This window comes from Bufo bufo, chromosome 4, assembly GCF_905171765.1.
Source record: "Bufo bufo chromosome 4, aBufBuf1.1, whole genome shotgun sequence".
Classification (NCBI taxonomy): Eukaryota; Metazoa; Chordata; class Amphibia; order Anura; family Bufonidae; genus Bufo; species Bufo bufo.
In genome coordinates, this window is record NC_053392.1 from 526,454,915 (window position 1) to 526,473,019 (window position 18,105).

At 43.1% G+C, this 18,105-nt stretch overlaps 1 protein-coding gene across 1 annotated transcript in view; it reads left to right on the top strand.

Annotated features, from left to right (window-relative positions):
• EML6 (EMAP like 6) overlaps nucleotides 1–18,105 on the top strand; it is a 198,419-nt gene that overhangs the window by 100,653 nt on the left and 79,661 nt on the right. The window contains exons 15-20 of the mRNA XM_040429747.1: nucleotides 92–197; nucleotides 4,785–4,878; nucleotides 5,045–5,145; nucleotides 8,964–9,166; nucleotides 10,348–10,459; nucleotides 14,526–14,653. Of these exons, the coding sequence (XP_040285681.1) occupies nucleotides 92–197; nucleotides 4,785–4,878; nucleotides 5,045–5,145; nucleotides 8,964–9,166; nucleotides 10,348–10,459; nucleotides 14,526–14,653 (744 nt within the window). The remainder of the gene's footprint in view (nucleotides 1–91; nucleotides 198–4,784; nucleotides 4,879–5,044; nucleotides 5,146–8,963; nucleotides 9,167–10,347; nucleotides 10,460–14,525; nucleotides 14,654–18,105) is intronic.

The following is an 18,105-nucleotide window of genomic DNA, read 5'->3' on the forward strand; positions in this document are numbered from 1 at the left end:
ATTTCATCTATGCATTTTAGAGAGGTTTCATGTAACTACAGATTTTAGAAAAATTTTACATTGATCGTATTTTTATTATATTGTGGTTTAGATCGGACGGGATGCTGCAATTCATGTATGGGATACGCAGACATTGAAGTGTTTATCACTGTTAAAGGGACAACACCAAAGAGGGGTGTGTGCGCTGGATTTTTCAGGTACTGTGTAATTTACTTTTTTTTTTATTACCCTTTGGCCCTTTTCACGCGAATCCGTAGCACAACGGATACCTCCAGCAGCCCCCAAGTGACTTATAATGGGGTCTGGCTTCTATAGTAGTGTCTGTAGTTTTGATGGGAAAATAGCTGTGCTTGCAGGGCTTTTTGGCCCCTATCAAATTTCATTTTCTACTATTTTCATTTTCAGTCCCTGTTTGTTAGAAGGGGCATTCTTCAAGAAAAATTTAAATTATGTCCCACTGATGAAGTCCCCGGGTATAAGTTGTGATCTGAAGGGGAACTTGGCAGCAAGTGTTCAATTTCCTTACAGCACCACCTTAACGTGTTATAGGGCCCCCCTTTTGTTAGATGCTGTCTGCTTCTGCTATATAATAGAGGTCTTAAATGACAGCCACCACTATATTAATGAAGAAAAACCCAATTGGGCTTTTCACATGGTGGATTTTCACAATCTGCAGCCAATACTGCATCAGAAACTGCTGTGGTTTCTGCTGCAATTGTTAACTTTAGAGTCCACCGACCCATTCACAGCCTAGCCCATTCACAATGTGGATCAGAGGGCTCCGCAGGCAGATTAAACACATGGCACACTGCATCAGGTACAGGCGGCCTTTTATAGGTTATATAAAAACCTGAACCAGATAGCCTTTTTAACGGGTCCATATTGTGGACACTGTCATCATTTTCCTCTGTTGTCATTAGGCTAGCCTTACTAGATTACTTCGCCTCTAAAGGTCCTTTTAAATGGGCCGATATTGGTCTGAGCATGAACAATGAAACTGAGCCTGTGTGACCACCATAGTAGGTGAAGAAACACATTAATATACAGATTAAAGGACCGAAAAGGACCTTTAGTGCAGCCGAAAAGGACCTTTAGTGCAGCACCACCATATTAAAATGTTACAACATCTATTGAGCTTCACATCATGATTTGCCAAGGTCAGTTCCACCACGCAAGATTAACCCCTACAGATATTTATGGTAAGAGATTACGTGTCAGTGATTATTCTCATGTACAACCATTTCCCTAATGATAACCCTAATGTCTTAAAGAAAGACAGATCCTATAATTAAGCGAGTTATACAGTCTTAGTGTATATGATGTCTTCCAGCTGCATGTTATGAGTCACTGGTTAATTTAATCTAAATTTGGTGAAGTAGGAGCATTCTTGTGCTGGCTCATTATGTAGTACATAGGTCTGCAGTTATGTTCCAGATCTCATTATGCAGTTTAAAGCTTTGGAGGGTTATTTATGTATTGTATGGAGAGATTTATCAAACTGGTGTAAAGTAGAACTGGCTGACCAATCAGATTCCTCCTTTCATGTTCCAAAGGAGCTGTGAAAAATAAAAGGTGGAAGCTGATTGGTTGCTAGGGACAACTAAACCAGTTCTACTTTACACCAGTTTGATAAATGACCCCCATACTTTTTATTCTATCTACGTTGTTATATTTATCAACAAGTATGGTTATTCCCAAACTTCTCAACCAACTTATACTTATGTCATATCTCATAATTGATTTGTATATTTCTAAAATACTATGAGAGCTAAAGAAAGTTACAGCCCCCAACATGACGTTGAATCTTTGCGGATCCCATGCATATTACAAACAGTATGGCTCCACTCCTGCTCAATCTTATCCTGGCACTAGGAACTGGCTTTAGTTGGACATTGCAATAAAAATACATTTCAGAGCACATGTAGCAATATATGACATATAGTAGCAAGAAAAAGTAAGTGAACCCTTTGGAATTACTTGGATTCCTTCTTTGATCACTAATAAAATCTTGTCTGATTGTTATCTAGGGTAAGAAACAGTGATAGACAAGCAGAAGTAACTAAGCTAATAACACACAGTTGTAATAGTCAGGCTGTTTATTGAGCACATTTTGTTAGGAGAAGAAGTAGGGCCTCTTTCACACGAGAGTGACGGATTGGCTCCGGATGCGTTCAGGGTGCGTTCAGTGAAACTCGTACCATTTTGCAAGCAAGTTCAGTCAGTTTTGTCTGCGATTGCGTTCAGTTGTTCAGTTTTTTCCGTGCGGGTGCAATGCGTTTTGATGGGGCCAGGGCTGCGTGAAAAACGCAGAATATAGAAGATTCTGCGATTTTCACGCAACGCAGAAGTGATGTGTGAAAAACAGCGCTCATGTACACAGACGCATTGAAATGAACGCGTCCGGATTCAGTGTGGGTGCTATGCGTTCACGTCACGCATTGAACCAGCGCGGAAAACTCGCTCGTGTGAAAGGGGCCTTAGTGCAACTTCTGGGTTAACGACTTCTCCAAGAACTAATTGGCTAAATATATTTCAGTTAAGGAGATGAGATCGGGTGTGTTGGTTTCACAAATGCTTTACTCTTACAATAAAGGCACAGAAAGCCTGGTTACTGACAAATCTCAAGAAACTTTTTGAAGACGTTAGAAAACGTGTTATAAAGACAGATGAAGCTGGAAAAGTCTACAAAAGCATTGCTAAAGACCTGTTGTTACTGTACTACGAAGGTTACAGCAAAAGCATATTGGGAAAAGCACACAAGTTAATTAACTAAAGAATGGTTGAGGTTAAAGAAACTTGTTTTTTGGAATGTCAGAGTCCTGAACTTAACCTTATTGAGATGATGTTGAAAACTCACAAGCAATCCAAACTTGGAATGGATAAAAACATGTTAGCCTCATTGTAGACACACAACATTAGACATCTTCACCATGAAAATACTGCTTTACATGTTTTGATCTATACAGTCTCGGATATTAAATAAGCCAGCATCTCATCTGCAGACAGCTGTTTCAGGGTGATTGCCCCTTATCAGGGCAGAGCAGAGTCAGGATTTTGTGGGGTACTATTTTTCCTTTGCGAGAGAATGCGTTAGTTGGTAAGAGGAGACTTATAGGCCATACATGCTCCTCTGGAATTCTGGGAAGAAAGATGAGTGTGCTGGGTTATTTCAAGGGGTTGTCTCATCATGGGCAATTGGGGCATATCGCTAGGATATGCCCCCATTGTCTTATAAGAGCCCCGCAAGTGAAGGAGGGGGCACTGCGCATGCACAGCCACCCTCCATTTATTTTCTATGGGGCCGGCGAAAATAGCGCTGGCTCGGCTATTTCCCTCGGCCCCATAGAAATGAATGAGAGCGGGGGCCGCACATGCGCGGTACGCTCCTATTCACTTCTATGGGGAGCCGGCTTGGTGGTTGTCGGACTGGAGTCCTCCAGCCACCATCTTGCGGGGCTCCGTTCTTGATATAGGTGCGGGTCCTAGCGATATGCCCCCATTGTCCATGATGGGACAACCCCTTTAATATCAGAGTCATGTCTCAAGGCCTATTTAAAGTGTGGAACACTGACTTATAGGATAGCTGCCTTACATCTGGTGGCATCAGAGGCAGAGCTTGTTAAGAGCTCATTTGTATCTCTTTCTTCTCAATAAAAGATATGAACAGCATAATAGTCGATTTACACCACACAATTCTCTGGGCGATTATCGGGAACGAACGTTACAATGATAATAGGTCCGTGTAAATGGGCGGCTGATCACCGGATGAACAAACAAAATCCTTGTTCCTCAGGTGACTTATTCATTGATGCAGCACATTGAATCATCGTTTCTGAGCAGCAGATTGTGCCCAGACACAATGAACCTGTATGAAGACGAGTGATAGTAGTAGCCAATGCTCCACCCCATACAGGAGGCATGTAAATACAGCTATTTCCTCCAAAGACCAGCAGGCAATTATCAGGAAGGAACTGTGTGCTATTAGTTTAATTAGATTATGTTTGTCTTTATTTGTAACTTACCATAAATATCAATCAGACCACATTTTATTTCTGACCAATCAGGGGTGGATTGGCAATAGACCTTACAGGGAAATTTCCCGGTGAGCCAATTCACAGGGGGCCGCCTGAGCCCTCCTCACAGCCGGCCAGTGGAATGCTGGCCCTGCCTTCCATCAATTTGGACCAGACTACAAAATGGGGCCACTTTCCCTGTGACCAATGCAGAAATCCAGATAATTCCACCAAAGAGTTCATTTCCTTTATCTTAAAACAGTGTGTAGTAACGTGAACATTTATAGTAGATGTTGAGTTTAACCCCAAAAAAAAATCTAATGAAATAGATTGTATTACAATGTTTCTAGGGGGAAATTTTGTGCCTCGTGGAGATACCATAAGGCAGTACTCAAAGCACTATCATATAAGGTCTTTGACACGGTTCTTGTACCCTTGTTGAAAGTACCAGGGATGGTACCAAATTGGCGTACAATTATAACGATCTACAGTAAGTGTGGCTATTGGCAGTGGTGGGTCAGTGGCTAAGAACCAGTGCAGTGGGGAACAACATGCTTATCCTGAGGGACACTTTCTTTGGGTGGCACAGAATTCTTCTAGATGTTGGAAGTGCTAGTTATCTTCCCTATGTATTGACTGTTCATCGGATCAGGATGTTCGGTTGAGCTTTCTTGTTCTCTCTGGTTATTTCTGGAGAGAAATCTGTTTTGCTGATGGATAATCGTCGTTCTTCGTGTTCTTTGGCTGTCAGTAATGGTTCGTGTCTTACAGCTGATGGGAAATGTCTGGTGTCTGTTGGCTTGGATGATAACCACACAATTGTGTTCTGGGACTGGAAAAAAGGAGAGAAAATTGCAACAACGCGGTAAGTTAGTCGCCCTGTCTTCTATTATGCGGTATGTTCATTCTCGCTGTGTTCAGTTGTATAATGTTTCTGTTCTGAACTTGGGTTTATCATTCAGCAGTGATACTAGAATATCTAAGACGTGCAGATTTGAGCAAACGGTTTCTTTATGTTTTGTTCACTGCAGGGGCCACAAAGATAAAATATTTGTTGTGAAATGTAACCCCCATCATACTGATAAGCTGGTCACCGTGGGCATGAAGCACATCAAGTTCTGGCAACAAACAGGTAATAGATATAACTCAGGAAATACAGGGTGAGACATCACTGATAAGTCTTCTTCTGCATGCATGAAATATAATATAGCTCTATCCATGCCTGTGTTAGGTAGAACATAGCTTAAAGAGAATTTGCCGTAATCAAAGTTGAAACAAAAATCAGATATCATGGAGTACATGGACAGAACCAGCCCTATACCTCATATGGATCCAGAGCCCCCCCCACCCCCCTTTCATTCCTCTTGTTGTAATAATCGACTTGTCTGTTGCTATGTTATTTATGACTGTTTGTACATGAACCCCTGAATTGTAAGGCGCTGCGGAATATGTTGGCGCTATATAAATCAAGATTATTATTACATCACAGCTCAGGGGGCGTGTTCTTTCTGTTCCTGCTCTGTCCTGATAATTGTCACAGCTTCCAACAGTAGAAAAGGCTGGTGGCAGTTGAAGGATGGAACTGAGCATGTGCGACCACCTCAGTAGGTGGACTTGCACATTACTATACAGATTAAACACCAGGGGGTTACATTATAATGAAGTAAAAATAATAGGGGTAATTTATTATGCCTCACTATGCCAGATTTTGATGTAAAAAGGTTGCATGACCCCATTACAGTGAGAACCAGAAGTATTTGAACACCCTGCAATTTTGCAAGTTCTCCCACTTCATGGAGGGGTCTGAAATTGTCATTGTAGGTGCATTCCCACTCTGAGAGACAGAATAAAAATAAAAAAAACAGGAAATCACATTGATGATTTTTTAAGAATTTATTTGTCTTGCACTGCTGAACATAAGTATTTGAACACCTGAGAAAATCAGTGTTAATATTTGGTACAGAAGCTTTTGTTTGCAATTACAGAGGTCAAACGTTTCCTTCTTGACCAGGTTTGCACACACTGCAACAGGGGTTTTGCCCACTCCTCCACACAGATCTCCTCTAGATCTGCCAGGTTTCGGGGCTGTTGCTGAGCAACAATGAGTTTCTGCTCCCTCCAAAGATGTTCTATTGGATTTAGGTCTGGAGACTGGCTAGGCCACTCCAGAACCTTGATATGCTTCTTACGGAGCCACACCTTGGTTATCCTGGCTGTGTGCTTCGGGTCTTTGTCATGTTGGAAGACCCAGCCACGACCCATCTTCAATGCTCTGACTGAGGGAAGGAGGTTGTTGCTCAAAATCTCACAATAAATGGCCCATTCATCCTCTCCTTAATACAGTGCAGTCGTCATGTCCCCTTCGCAGAACAGCACCCCCAAAGCATGGTGTTACCACCCCCATGCTTCACAGTAGGGATGGTGTTCTTAGGATCTCATGCCTCCTCTGGATCATCCAGATGGTCATTGGCAAACTTCAGACGGGCCTGGACATGTGATGACTTGAGCAGGGGAATCTTCCGTGCAATACATGATTTGAAACCATGACGCGGTAGTGTTCTACCGACATTGACCTATGAAACTGTGGTCCCAGCTCTCCATGTCATTTACCAGCTCCTCCCTTGTAGTTCTGGGCTGATTCCTCACCTTTCTTATCATCAGTGTTACCCCACGAGGTGAAATCTTGCATGGAGCCCCAGTCCGAGGGAGACATTTTCCAACAATTGCTCCAACAGTTGATCTATTTTCACCAAGCTGCTTGGCAATTGCCCCGTAGCCCTTACCAGCAATGTGGAGGTCCACAATTTTGTCTCTGGTGTCTATTGACAGCTCTTTGGTCTTGCACATGGTAGTAGTTGGCGTCTGACTGTGGGGTGGACGGGAGTCTTTAAAGAGCTCAGACAGGTGCTACTAAGTTAGATTAATGAGTGGAGTAGAGGTGGACTTTTTAAAGGCACAGTAACAGGTCTTTGAGAGCCTGAATTCTTGCTGTTTCTCAGGTGTTCAAATACTTATGTTCAGCAGTGCAAGACAAATAAATTCTTTAAAAATACTACAATGTGATGGTAACTAAGAGGAGCATTTTACAACATTGGCTCCGGCCTTCGGTCCCCTCAAGGGATGACATATTAACATGCCTTAGAGAACTACTGAATCTGGAGCGAGGGGAAACATAAGGAAGGAAAGGGAGGCAAATTTCTAAAGAGGTGGAGAGGCTTTCTGACACAGTTCTTCTCTGACTCAGATATTGAACACATCATGAGACCCTTCACTTTGACAAAATGGTATCTGGAGGAGCAGTTGAAAGGGTCGCTAGGCCGATTGGCACAATAACAGGTTTCCTACAAACACCCACATTGTTACTAATATGATGATATCATTGTTTTAAACCATGTCTGACGAAAGGTATGGCGATTGTTTTGGCAGGAGGATAGTTAGTTTCGAATAGGGGTAGGGGGGGGGGGGAGAGCAATTGAGTTTTCTCAGAGTGGGGGAGGGGGGGGTTATTTTGAAAGGTCAGGAAAATAATTGAAGTGAAGGACAACTTGTTTGGAGTCTCTACTGTATACATAGACATAAATGTCTGTTTTCTGAAAATATTTTGTAACAAATATGCAATGCTTCTGAATTGTACTTTGTATATGTCCTTACTTTTGAAAATAAAAAATTTTCTTGGAAAAAAAATAAAAAAAAATACTACAATGTGATTTCCTGGAAAAAAATAAATATTCTGTCTCTCAGAGTGGGAATGCACCTACAATGTGAATTTCAGACCCCTCCATGATTTCTAAGTGGGAGAACTTGCAAAATCGCAGGGTGTTCAAATACTTTTGTTCCTCACTGTATGTGACTTTTGAAATGCAAAGGTGCCTAAATTTAGATGCACGTGATGTTTTTAGGTCACCCTCCACATTGGGGAGTAGTGGGGGCAGGACCATGAGCTAACATTTACACCAGTAAACTAGTTTAATCACTATTGAAATCTACTCCAGTCAGGGACTCCCCTGCATAACGGAAACGGGACGGATCCGTTTTGCAGCCCATAGATTTCTATTATGACGGAATGAATAACGGAATGCCTCTAAAGGCGTTCCGTTATACATTCCGTCATAGAATTGCATTATGGTCCGTGGTAACGGAATCCATAACGCAATTCTGCTTTTACCACCAAACGAAGCGTGAACGAATTTCAGAACATGAAATTCGCTCATCTCTAATTATTATGTTGCTCAGAATGAGCATTAGATTTGTGGAGCACCTGTTTCACTTTTTCCGACATTTTTTTTTTTTTAATTAAAATTTCTTCTGCTCAATTACAAAAAATAACTTAAATGCATCGGAAATCTTGGATGTGGTGCTTTGCATTCTGCGATGTGTGGGAGTGTTTGATGCACGTGCACTTTCAAACTGGGTGGGGGAGGAGGTACCATACTAAATTTAGACATAAGTTCCTATGAGATTTGTGTACCCCTCTGCAGAACTCAATTCTATTCCCTTATCTGAATTGTGGCATAGCCAATACGTTTTAGGGCTGACGCACACAAATGTATTTTCTTTCCGTGTCTATTCTGATTTTTTTTGAGGACCGTATGCAGAACCATTGATTCCAACGGGTCTGCAAAAAAAACGGAAGTTACTCCGTGTGCATTCCGTTTCCGTATGTCCATTCCGCCAAAAAAAAGAACATGTCCTATTATTGTTCGCATTACAGACAAGGATAGGACTATTCTATTAGGGGCCAGACGTTCCATTCTGCAAAATACGGAATGCACACGGACGTCATCCGTATTTTTTCTGGATCCGTGTTTTGCGGACCGCAAAATGCATACGGTCATGTGCAAGAGCCCTTATGGTCATTTTTTTTCTTGTACAATAATACATATTCTCTAACATGTAATATTCAAATAAAACAAGAGCATTTTAGTAAAGTTCCAAATATTTTCTTGACAGGGGGTGGATTTACCTCTAAAAGGGGAACTTTTGGAAATATTGCAAAACTAGAGACAATGATGTGTGTTTCATATGGACGGACAGAGGATTTGGTGTTTTCCGGAGCAGCAACTGGAGACATTTATGTTTGGAAAGACATCCTTCTTCTTAAAACCATTAAAGCCCATGATGGACCTGTATTTGCCATGTACGCATTGGATAAGGTGATAACATCTTTATTCGTACGGTGTCGTCTGGTTGTGGTTGTGTGCAAGCAGAGGAAGTGAGGTTCTTACCAGAAACAAATGCACAAGATTTATTCTATTAAGTGACTATTGATTTTCTGTAGGTTTGTGATTTATGTGCATTTCCCCCCTACAGTCCACTTATATAATTAATGTCAAATACAAATGAATATCAAAGTGATTAAAAGATCAATTTGGCATGGAGTATGACAGCCGTATTGACTCCCTAATGGCTGATGCCCATTCAAAGCTATGAGCACAGACTCTGTATGGTGGAACTAGAAGGTCCTATGTATTAAAGGGGTTAAACCATGATTAATGTAAAAACTGACACCCTATAGTACATGACAATACCTTTCTAACAAAGCTAGAACCAGCCTTGTACCTCACATGGATCCAGAGATCTCCTCATTCATTGCTCCAATTGCTTTGCCAGATTTATATCAAGCTGGCAGCTCAAGGGTGTGTCCTTTCCGCTGAAGGTAAGGGGGCGTGTCCATTCTGCTGCGGCTCTCTCAGGAGGCAGTTGAAGGAAAGGAACTGAGTATGTGTGTCCACCCTTTGGAGGTGTACAGAGAAATAAGGAAAAGAACAAACAGCAGGTGGCGCTATACAGATACATTTTACAGATATATTAAGTGGCTATGCTAAATTTTTAATTACATACAATTACAAAAGTTATCAGATCCAGGTGCTGGTTTGAAAACGGCAGAATAATTTTTTTGAATGGAATAACCCCATGTCTCCCCAAGAAGCATTACTTCTAAGGGAAAATACTCGTATACCCCCAAAGCATGGAATTTCCACAGTGAAACATCCTCTGCAGATTTCCTGCAAATTGCAGACTAAATCTGTAGCTTCAAATCTGTGCCGTATACATCCCATGTGGGGATGCGATGGAACATGCCACTTTTTCCTTATGGTTTCCTTATGAATTTGTAAAAAAAATAAAAAATCTCAGTTTTTACAGAGACATCCGTATGGATCCACAGTGTTCTATGTACACAAGACCCAGTGACCATAATGATATTGGATATTACATTTAACATCTGCTAAAGTTTCATTTCTACGAATTGGAAATAGTTAGGATAGTTTACAAATGTGAAAATAAATTCTATTCCTTTTACTAACTGGCCATACATGTGCAATTTATGTGACAGGGCTTTGTAACTGGAGGAAAGGACGGAGTGGTGGAGCTCTGGGATGATATGTTTGAAAGGTGCCTAAAGACATACGCCATTAAAAGATCGGCAATTTCTGCCAATTCAAAAGGTAAAATCTTGGAATTAACTTGTAATTAGAGAGATAGGTTCATATCTAAAGTTGTCTTGGAATTTCTTGACCTGTCTTGTTAGTGATTAGTGCTATAGGTTTTATATATAAATATTTGTTTGGCGCCCCCTCCCACCGGGCCTGACCTGCAAAAGGCAAGCATACTTACCTGCTCCCCGCCGTTGGGTTCTGCCCCTTCGTTCCTCAGCCTCGGCTGTCTTGCTTGGGTCCCCCGCTGTCAACATCTGCATCAGTGACTGGCCGCAGCGGTGACCTGTCCCCTGTGCATCAAATGACCAAATCACATGACGCAAGTTGGGCAACTCACTAAAAAGTGATTGGCTGCAGCAGCGTCTAAGTGGATGTTGACAGCAGGGGACATGAGCAAGCTAGCTGAGGCCGGAGAGCAAAATACCCGGGACCCAGCTTTGGGAAACAGATAAATATGCTTCCCTTTGCAGGTCTGAGGAGAGGGGGTTGCCAAAAACCTGCCAAAAGGTAGCCTATCCCTTTAAATTAGTAGTAGCAGGGTCAGAGTGGAATAAACATCAAAGACAAGATACCTCCACCTGGTCCCCACTGCTCTCTTCTTCCAGCTACCGCCTCAGCACGCAGGGTATACCGCGGATAACCTCTGCGGCCAGTGATTGGCTGCTCGGATATTTTGAGTAATTTTCTTCCTGGAGTCCAGCAGTAGAGAGCAGCAGGGACCTGGGTGGGGATCAGTGGAGATATTGCTTCTTTTATGTTTTAAGAAAACCTTGACCCCCCGCTGCCACCAATTTATTTATTTTTTGCACTGGAAAGTCCCTTTAAATTATATATGGTGAATATAAAGGCTTTGATGGACATAATAAACATTCATATGAAGCAGTGTTTCCTTTTGTTTCAATGTAAAAGTAAAGAAGCACCCTGGGCAGAAACACAATATTGCGTTTGTCTAGTGCAGGGCCTAAGGGGACAAGGAACACCCAAGAGACAGTGGGCCCGATTTATCATTAGCTCAGGTCAGAATAATGGAGTGAAAAAGTCCCCAAAAAAGTCCCAAACGCTAAAACTGCGCACAAATTTGCGACTTTTTTCTACTCTGCACTATGCTCGCCAGTTTTCTGAAAGTGGGCGTGTTTTCTTATGTAAATTAATCTCTAGACAGATTTACTATTGGGACTATTTAAAAAGTCGTAAGAAAATCGCAAAAAAGTCGCAATTTCACTCCAGTGAGGACCATGCTTATCTTATGAGACTTTTTAATAGAACATGCGACTTTTTCATAAAAACGTGCAACTTTTTCATACAAACGTGCGACTTTTGTAAAGCTGCTTACTGACAGATAAACTGCTACCGTCAAACCACATTTATCACAGTCTTAAATGGCCGATCATAAATCTGACTTGGCTAAAACTGACTTTAGCCATATGTGAAAGTGGAGTGAGCTGTCAGAGTCATGATAAATCTGGCCCAATCTCTTTATCATGCACTTTAGGCTACTTTCACACTTGCGGCAGAGTGATCCGCCATTGCAAGAACGAATCCGTCTTTCCGGATGTCATCCGGAGAAATGGATCCATTATATTTTTTTTTCACATTTTTACCGGTCTGCACATTCCGGCAACTGATCCGGGATTTTGGACGGAGATAATATCGCAGCATGCTGCAGTATTTTCTCCATACAAAACGCCGTTCAGGGACTGAACTGAAGACATCCTGATGCATCCTGAACGGATTTCTCTCCATTCAGAATGCATTAGGATAAGGCCGAGTTCACACGAACGTGTGTGACCCGTGCCCGTGCTGCGGCCCGCAAATTGCCACGGATCACACACGTTCGTATGAACTAGGCCTAAGACTGATCAGTTCTTTTCCGGTATAGCGTCCCTAGGATGGAACTCGGTGCCGGAAAAGAAAAACGCTAGTTTGAAAGTACCCTTAGGCATAAACCAATCAAACGCCAGCATTACTTAGAACACTCTTTTTAGGGCGGCACCAAAACCTAGTTTGCCACCATAAAAGAAACGGAGATAGGGATGTTTAGGGTATCCTCCTGAATTACCATGCAGGTATTTTGTATATATGGTTGCCTCTAATTAATGGAAGTATATATGACCTGCTATATTTGTAGCTCATTAATTGCTTAGAATGGTTTTGAGTCCTACACTGGATACATTCTGTATTTTTTTTATATAAAATCAGGGGTGCAGCTAGCCTTTTTGCTGCCTGAGGTGAAACTTGAAATGCCCCCGTAGTGCTCCAGCTTGTAATGCCCCCCTGTAGTTTTCCAGCCTGTAATGCCTCCCAGTAGTGCTCCAGCCTGTAACGCCCCCTGTAGTTCTCCAGCCTGCAATGCCCCCCATGTAGTGCTCCAGCCTGTAACGCCCCCTGTAGTTCTCCAGCCTGCAATGCCCCCATGTAGTGCTCCAGCCTGTAATACCCGCCATGTAGTGCTCCAGCCTCTAATACCCCCGTAGTGCTCCAGCTTGTAACGCCCCCTGTAGTTTTCCAGCCTGCAATGCCCCCCATGTAGTGCTCCAGCCTGTAATGCCCGCCATGTAGTGCTCCAGCCTGTAATGCCCCCGTAGTGCTCCAGCCTGTAACGCCCCCTGTAGTTTTCCAGCCTGCAATGCCCCCCATGTAGTGCTCCAGCCTGCAATGCCCCCATGTAGTGCTCCAGCCTGTAATGCCCCCGTAGTGCTCCAGCCTGTAATGCCCCCTGTAGTTTTCCAGCCTGCAATGCCCCCCATGTAGTGCTCCAGCCTGTAATGCCCCCATGTAGTGCTCCAGCCTGTAATGCCCGCATGTAGTGCTCCAGCCTGTAATACCCGCCATGTAGTGCTCCAGCCTGTAATGCCCGCCATGTAGTGCTCCAGCCTGTAATACCCCCGTAGTGCTCCAGCTTGTAACGCCCCCTGTAGTTTTCCAGCCTGCAATGCCCCCCATGTAGTGCTCCAGCCTGCAATGCCCCCATGTAGTGCTCCAGCCTGTAATACCCGCCATTTAGTGCTCCAGCCTGTAATACCCCCGTAGTGCTCCAGCTTGTAGCACCCCCTGTAGTTTTCCAGCCTGCAATGCCCCCCATGTAGTGCTCCAGCCTGTAATACCCGCCATGTAGTGCTCCAGCCTGTAATGCCCCCGTAGTGCTCCAGCTTGTAACGCCCCCTGTAGTTTTCCAGCCTGTAATGCCCGCCATGTAGTGCTCCAGCCTGTAATGCCCGCCATGTAGTGCTCCAGCCTGTAATGCCCCCGTAGTGCTCCAGCTTGTAACGCCCCCTGTAGTTCTCCAGCCTGCAATGCCCCCATGTAGTGCTCCAGCCTGTAATACCCGCCATGTAGTGCTCCAGCCTGTAATGCCCGCCATGTAGTGCTCCAGCCTGTAATACCCGCCATGTAGTGCTCCAGCCTGTAATACCCGCCATGTAGTGCTCCAGCCTGTAATGCCCGCCATGTAGTGCTCCAGCCTGTAATACCCGCCATGTAGTGCTCCAGCCTGTAATGCCCGCCATGTAGTGCTCCAGCCTGTAATACCCGCCATGTAGTGCTCCAGCCTGTAATACCCCCGTAGTGCTCCAGCTTGTAACGCCCCCTGTAGTTTTCCAGCCTGCAATGCCCCCCATGTAGTGCTCCAGCTTGTAACGCCCCCTGTAGTTTTCCAGCCTGTAATGCCTCCCAGTAGTGCTCCAGCCTGTAATACCCCCGTAGTTCTCCAGCCTGCAATGCCCCCCATGTAGTGCTCCAGCTTGTAATGCCCCCCTGACGAGATGCTCACCTCATGGCAGATGCGGCCCAGTATAAAATATTTTATAATAAAATAAAAACAACATCCTACCCAGTGATCCTAGCCTACAATTGTTCCAATAGATCCAGTAAAAGAGGGGCACGACTGATTCACATTTCTCCCTGTCATACGTGCACTTGTACAGTCATTATATGACCGCTAAACCATTTTGTTAAATTGCTATAAAATAATACATAAATAACGGGGAAGAAGTCGTTTTATACTTTTGATTTTTCACCGCGCTATAAGGAACTATGAAAGAAATTCAGCAGAAAAATTTTAATTTCTGTTTTCTAGGCTTACTTTTAGAAGATAATCCTTCAATTCGTGCCATCACTTTGGGACATGGACACATATTGGTTGGGACCAAGAATGGAGAAGTTCTAGAAATTGATAAAAGTGGTCCAATAACGTTGCTTGTCCAGGTAAAACGTTTTATTAATGAACTGTCATTGCTCATAAAGCATAGGTATATTGTATGGAACTATTCAGTTAGAGGGCAGGTCCACCTTCCAACATCATTTAGCACTGTATACATAAACAGTTAAAGGGCTCGGCCCATTCTAGCAACTTACCACCTATCTACAGGAGAAGTCTTTGATCGCTGGGGTGCCACCTGTAGGAGGTTGTGGAGGTCCTAATGGTGAGATGGGATGTGGATAGGTGATAACAATTTGTATGGTGAGACAACCCCTTTAACAAAATACAGTGTATTGCTTTACTCTCTTTTTACTGATCCTGAGTTACAAGGGATATTATAGTCCAGAGCTGCATTCACAGTTCTACTAGTTGTCATTGGAAACAGTCAACAAACTTGACGTCAGGCAGATCCCTAACTTTGGCAGAATTGGCAAAAGCAATCTCCATGCCATGCTGCCATTCTCCATGTTTTGCTTCTAGAGGACAGTACTTCATACATACAGCTCCCAGCGCCTGCACAGCACTGAGGGGTCGTTCAGTCTCGGTGCACACGACCCGGTGCTGTGTATAGTCTGGGGCCTTGACTACTTTCACTACCTTCAGATTTATATACTCATTTCTGTATCCCAGACCACAGGGATATATCAAAGGTTTTGTATTAGCAAGTACTCTTGTATCTGCGGAGATCAGTTTGAGTTCTTGATGCGTGAAGACAGCACGGGGGTTTGATGTGAGCACAGACACATTCATGAGACAGAGCTCCTCTAAGATGTGACCCTGAAGATACCTACTGTGACAACGTGTTATACGGTACTGCATGAACCTGCCAGAATGAGGCCAATCCAGGAGAAGTCCCCGTGTCTCGGAGACAATCAGGACAACACAATACACATAACACATGCAATCGGTTGGCTTTTTCCTGTTTTATAGCGGCTAGTACTGGGTGTCTTTAAGACTAGATACTGAATATGCTGTTGGTAGAACGTCCTAATTTAATTGTAGATCTGCTTTGTGAGCGAAAACAAACCAATTGTAGATGAAGCAGCTGCAATAATAAAATTAGCTGAGGGCAAATGCCATTATTCTGCAGATTGATTAGATCAATGGAAGAATGTATTGACTAATGTATGGGATGAAGAAGCTAGGAGACTTAATTACGGTGTTCTGGAAAGCCAAGGAAATGGTTATAATTACAGAATAGGTGTACTTGGCCCGAGAAGAAGGATTTAAAAATAAAATACTTTATTAAAAAGTCATTAAGGGTGGGCTCACATCTGCGTTCTGGATTCCGTTATGGCTTTCCATTATAACATGGTTATATAACGGAAAATAACGGAGTCCATAGGACAGAAGTCAAAACGGAAGCCTTTAAGAGACATTCCGTTTTGATCTGTCTTAATAGAAGCCTATGGGAATTATAACGGATCCGTCTGGTTCCCGTTATGCAAGACGGAAAACAAAGTCATGTCGGATTTTTTTCTACGTTCTGCATAACGGAAACGGGACGGATGCCTTATGATTCCCATAGACTTCTATTAAGACGGAATGCCTTTTAAAGGCTTCCGTTTTGCATTCCGTCGCAATGCAAGTCTATGGGCAGCATAACAGATCTTTCCTTCGTCTTATGAATTCCGAAAGCCATAACAGAATCCAGAACGCAGATGTGAACCCACCCTAACAGTAGATCAAAAAACAAATCAACTAGTGGGCATCTGGCTTAACTTGAGATAGCCGGTGGAAGGGCACGTTGGGGTTCAAATTCCTTTCACTTGATAGTCTTACAAGCTATACTCATACACATAAGCTGTCCTGCTGAATGCTGCCGGCTAACAGTAACACTGCCTCCTGCTATTGCCCTACTTGTTTTTACACAGCCATCATTATTTTGTGTTTCATCAGGGGCTATTAGGTATGGATTCAGGCACCATTGGGTACCCAACACAGTGCAGTTATTGCCGTGTGACGTTACTCTCATTCCCCAGCATCACCCCCACATCACAGAGGGCTTGACTGCTCAACATCTCATGATAATGTCATGGTGGAGGCGGAACCTGGGGCATATATAAGGGCACGCAAACGCCACATGGCTACATACTAGAGCTGAACACAGCACCGAATGTTGTAACCATAATTGTACTGCTATCTGAGGGTGCCTAATTCCATACCTAATAACCCTTGATGAAACACAAAATTACGATGGTTGTGTGGAAACGCGTAGGGAATAAGTAGGGGTCAGTGTTACTGTTAGCAGAGGGATAGTTTTGTGTATATCAAACAGGGCCACCAAGTGAAAGGGGAAAAGGATTTGAACCCCCCGGCTATCTCTCTCTACCCACTAGTTCCGGGTGGTTTTTTTTTTTTTATCTACTTTTAATGGTTATTTAATAAAGTATTTCACTTTTAAATCGTTTTACTCAGTCCAAGTACACTTTTCTACTGAACGATACACCAAGTTATCCAATCTTCCCTATGAGTATAATTACAGAATACCCTCTATTACAGGACCTTTATACTACATTGTCCTTATGAAGCTTTCCCATGCATGCTTCTTCATTTTCTAAAGCAAGCACAACAATCATCTGGTTTACTTAGTCCACATATTCAGCTCATTGACCCCGATTTACTCATTTTAAAGATGGCGTAGACTTAGGCTGTCTAGGCCTTCACCAGATTTATTACAGGGGCTCAGGCTGGATGATAAATCTGGTTCAGGGATAGACACTTTTCTATGACTCTGTACCAACTATTGATTGGCATACTTTGAAACAGAATTTTATGCCAGAATTATGGTGCAATTTTGATGCAAAGCGGTTCATCCTAGGGCACATCCTTACCCATGAAGCCCTGGCCCCTTTTTGAGCAACATGGGAAAAAAGTGTAGAAACCCTAGTTGCGCCGGATTGCACCAAGATTTGTGCCACGTTTGAGACAGATTCTAGGCGCAGACACATTAGTAAATGTGGGCGATTGTTCTTATGACTTTGTCACATGGCACAGTTTGCTATCTGTAGTCAATGTGTATATATTTGCATAATTTTTTTTGTAGTCCTGGAAAACCCCTTTAAGACCCTGTTTACACCCAGTTGCATGTTGGATGAAAAGGAATACCCTGGGCAAAACTGACCTTTGTTATGTCTAGTGCATGCCTTGAAGGGCAGTGTATGAAACAGGAATTTAGTTTTGTGTTTTTTGATACCCTATGTTATGCACTGTGCCCTACGGACCTGCCCCAGTCATATAACACAATTACACAGACCGTTCCTTTCAAGTAAATGGCCCCCTTTTATCATTATGTTGTTTTTAGATCCAGCATTCTGTGCTGATTAAACACTGTCTGCTTTAGACAATTCCTACATTTTTATTAGGCTGCAAAATACACAATGTGGCCCCAGCCGCTGAATCCGTATGTAGCTCACCACTAATTGCTGGGCTGCACCTGTAATTTTTGTCTGGCACC